The sequence below is a fragment of the Acinonyx jubatus genome, chromosome A2 (assembly GCF_027475565.1).
Source record: "Acinonyx jubatus isolate Ajub_Pintada_27869175 chromosome A2, VMU_Ajub_asm_v1.0, whole genome shotgun sequence".
Lineage (NCBI taxonomy): Eukaryota > Metazoa > Chordata > Mammalia > Carnivora > Felidae > Acinonyx > Acinonyx jubatus.
The window spans coordinates 154,056,441-154,060,624 of NC_069383.1; the positions used below are offsets into that span (position 1 = coordinate 154,056,441).

The window sequence follows — 4,184 nt, forward strand, 5'->3', positions numbered from 1 at the left end:
GTTCAATATATATTGTATTTTATAAAATGGAACAACACAATTATAACATACTATAATCTATAATGTATTGTAATCTCACTAGAACATTAGTTACTCACAAGATTGAGTTTTCCAGGCAGTTAACATATATTTATTAAGAACCTACTGTGTGCCAAGCATGGAGGAGCTGTGATGGTGTCCAGACAGAGTCCCTGCCCCCAGGAGCTTGCATCCTAGTGGGGAGGTTAACCGGGGAAAGAGAACCAATGTGTGCTGTCCTGTATGGCAGTCCTGCTAAGTACAAATAACTCATACAAGCTACCCTGCAGTGCACACACAAGGTCTCTGCACCACGTGCCAGTGCTAAGAGCATCAAGAGCCAAGGGTTTACCCCCCTCCCCCAGCAAACTTAGCAAAATCCCGCACACTCTGTGGAAATAAATGACCCTTGTACACAGGAACAGTCGTAGCTACACACAAAGCTGGGATCCCCCTGCACCCGCCCGCCCCAGGCCCAGAGGTCTGTAAGCACTGGGCACAATGAGGTGTGAATTTGAGGGATCCGGGGAGGGAGGTGTCTCCTGCTTTCCCAGCTTCGAGGGCACCACGCATCCCCTGGCTCGAGGTTCCTGCCTCAGCTACTCCAATTCCTCCTTCCGGTGTCACATCCCCTACTGCTCCCTGTCTCTGGCCCCTCCTGCCCCCTTGTATAAGGACACTGCAATTATAGCAGCCCATCTGGGTGATGAGGGTAATCCCCCTGTCTCAGATCTTAACTGCATCTCATCTGCACACTCCCTCTTGCTGGGTCAGGGAACGCAGCCACAGGCTCTGGAGAAGCACATCTTAGGAATGGTGGGGGCATCTGTCAGTAACACTGATAATGAGCAAAATAATGAATGGAACCCCAAAACTGCCATAGTCGGTTTTGCCAAGCTCTTGTTGTCAGTGTTCATGAGACAAGTGTCTCATGAACTCCTCTGGAGTCCGTGTTTCCCTCTGGCTGTGTGAAAGGGGTGTGTGCCTAGGGCTGCACCTGCCCTCCTTCCCTGAAAGGGGTCTCTTCCTTCTAATGACAGCCTTCTCCTCCTAGTCATGACCTCACTTCTCTCTGCAGACACCTGAGAGGTGGGTTCCTGATCACCAACTGCACACACGTGTACATTGTGGCCTGGGACAAATTACCCATCAGATTTGCATTTTCTGCATTTCAAAAACATGAATAGGCATAGATGTGAGTCATATCTAAATGTGGAGAAAGAATAATTTGAGAGTCTGAAGAATGAATGCATCAGAAACCCTTCACACAACATTGGGCAAACAGCAGGCACTCATATGTGACAACCCTCCTTAGGTTTATTATTATGAAGCATCCTCTGCCTGCAGCTCAAATATCTGGCTACAGTTTAAGTAAGAATTTACACCAACAGAAGACCCCCTTGTGGATCCTCAGACATATGATTTCCCAAACCCCAGCATGGGAGTCAGACAGACCTAAAGTTGCATATAACCCCTTCCTTCACATGTTGTGTGACCTTCACCAACATTTCTCATCTGCCAAAAGGGGTACCCACACCCTTGACCTCTCTTTGTGCCATCTTGAGATAGCACTGTGCCCTCCAACACATCCCGCAGATAGATTCAAGTAAATATGGGAATGGGAAATCTATGTTTTATTGAAAGTAATTGGGGAAAAATGGAAAAAGATTTCCATAAGATGCCAGATAGCAACACCCTTTTGACATTCTGTGTGTTCTTATCCAAGCACTGAACCCTCTCCTCCCCTCTCTCTCTTCCTCTCCCTTCCTCCCTTCCTCTGTCTCTTCCTCTTTCCCTTCACTTCACATTCTGACATCCTTCACTCAACACAGATCAAAGTAGAAAATATCCCTTAGACTCTATCCCTTACAAAGGCAGAAGCAATTATACACAGTCAACCAGCTTCTTGGAGAGAAATAGTTTATTTACTTTTTGTACATTTTTATATTAAGGGGTATATAAAACACTGGACCCAGTGTCTGAAAGAAAAGCCCCAATTCTGGTGGCATTTTTTATTATGCTTATTTTTGTTTATCCTTATGGTAGAGAAAGGAAAGTCTTCCCCTGATCCTCCATTCAAGAAAAACCATGGGCATCAGTGCCCAACACATCCATGTGAATCTCCCTCAAAACCATAGCTAGATAGCACTTTCTTAAACAGAATGGGATGGAGTTCATCACATGGGGTCTTAAACAAGAGATCATCATTGTTAGAACCTATGCAAGAAAGGCGCAAACAGCTTGGAAAAAGCAAATACGCAGCAGGTATCCAACACCTATTGACGCATCCAACAATACTTACTCAGTATTTTCTTACATTGAATCCCTACACCAGTCTTATGGAGATGGACCTTATCATCCCCAACCCTACTGTCATTTTCCCCACCACCAACTGGCCATCAGGAGCTTAGGGGACTGAATTTTCTCTGGAAGCTTTTCTTTATGGCATTCTTGAGCTCCTTATTCCTGAGGCTGAAAATGATCGGGCTGAGAAAGGGAGTGAAGACTATATAGGTGGTGGCCATCAGGGTGTTACTGTCCATAGAATGGGGGCCCTTGGGCTTAAGGTAGATAATGGAGGCAAAACTGTAGTGCACAATGACCACCGTGAGGTGGGACACACACGTGGAGAAGGTCTTGTGCCTGCCCTCAGCAGAGGGGATCCGCAATATGGCGGCCACGATGAAGACATAGGAGAGGACGATGAGGAATAAACAGCCCATCAGAGCTGAGACACACACCAGGATCACAGCCAAGGTGACGGAGGCTGTTTCTTTCCCACAGGCCAATTTCAAGAGGGAAAACACATGGCATAGAAAATGTTGGATCACATTAGACCCACAGAAGGTGAGGTGAAAAACTATCAGGGTCGACATCATCCCTATGACTGAGCCACCGGCCCAGGACAAGGACACAAGGCGGGCACAGCCACGGTTGCTCATGAGCACATTGTAGCGCAGGGGGTGGCAGATGGCCACATAGCGGTCGTAGCCCATGATCATGAGCAGGAAGGAGTGGGTGAAGCCGAATGTGAAGGAGAAAAACATCTGGCTGGCACAGGCCGCCCAGGTGATGGTGCGGCGGGTGGAGAGCATGTCAACCAGCATGCGAGGGGTGATGGCAACGGTGAACAGAATCTCGGAGGTGGACAGGGCGCACAGGAAGAGGTACATGGGCGTGTGCAGGCTGCGCTCGCTCCAGACTGTGGCCATGATGAGCAGGTTCCCCAGCAGCGTGAACAGGTACATGAGCAGGTACAGCAGGAAGAAGGTGGGCAGAAGATGCCTTGGGAAGTTAGAGAATCCCACGAGGATGAACTCAGTCACCATGCTATAGTTCTGACCAGCCATGGGTGCTGCATCTGGTGAGATCAGAAGAGGAATGAAGGTGACCAGCATGACAATCATGAGTCTATACAACAATATACCCTGGGGAGAGTACAGACGCAGTATGTTAGGATTGGGAAAGTGACCCGGATACTCACTGGTTCTGCTGTTCTTTAGCATGGAACTGAAAGTCATGAGCGGTGCTATAAATAAGAAAAAGAAAGAAGGTATGTACGGATGGGAAGGAAAGAGACATGCTCCTTCACCCAGAAAAAGTAAAGAATGAAGACATAAGGTACCAAAGCAATAGAGAGCACAGTCTGCAGAAGACAAGATCGGCTCGCAACACTCAGTATTTCTCACAGAATTACTCCAGCAGTAATCATTCAAAGTATAAGCTTTAAGCAAAACTAAGATAACATTCCCAACGGTGACACAAACTGTAATGACACGGCTTGCCAACATTGTGGTCTGGTGATTTCTTAACACTCAGGAAAATGTGAGACTCTGATGGGTTCCTGTTTGGGTGCAGTACAACTCTCCGTTTTCACCGTATTAGAAGTTAACACTGATATTGTCTGAAAATATGCAGTATGGATACATTCATGGGACATCTGAAGGCTCAGTCAGTTAATGGTCTGACCCTTGATTTCTGCCCAGGTCATGATCTCACAGTCGTGAGATCAAGCCCCATGTTGGCATCAATACTGAGCATTGAGTCTGCTTACGATATCCTCTCTCTCCCTCTACCCACTCCCCACTTGCACATGTTCTCTCTCTTCTCCCTAGAAAAAAAGAAGGAAGGAAGGAAGGAAAGAGGGAAGGAAGAAGGAAGGGTGG

The 4,184-nt window shown here is 47.2% G+C and overlaps 1 protein-coding gene across 1 annotated transcript; it reads right to left on the reverse strand.

Annotated features, from left to right (window-relative positions):
* Positions 1 to 2,417: 2,417 nt before the first annotated feature.
* On the reverse strand, positions 2,418 to 3,368 carry LOC128314645 (olfactory receptor 10H3-like). The gene has a single exon (XM_053217763.1). The coding sequence runs from the start codon at positions 3,366 to 3,368 to the stop codon at positions 2,418 to 2,420; it is 951 nt and encodes a 316-aa protein (XP_053073738.1).
* Positions 3,369 to 4,184: the final 816 nt, after the last annotated feature.

Coding starts and splice junctions, on each gene's coding strand:
- LOC128314645 (XM_053217763.1), bottom strand. CDS start 3,368: ATGGCTGGTCAGAACTATAGCATGGTGACTGAGTTCATCCTCGTGGGA.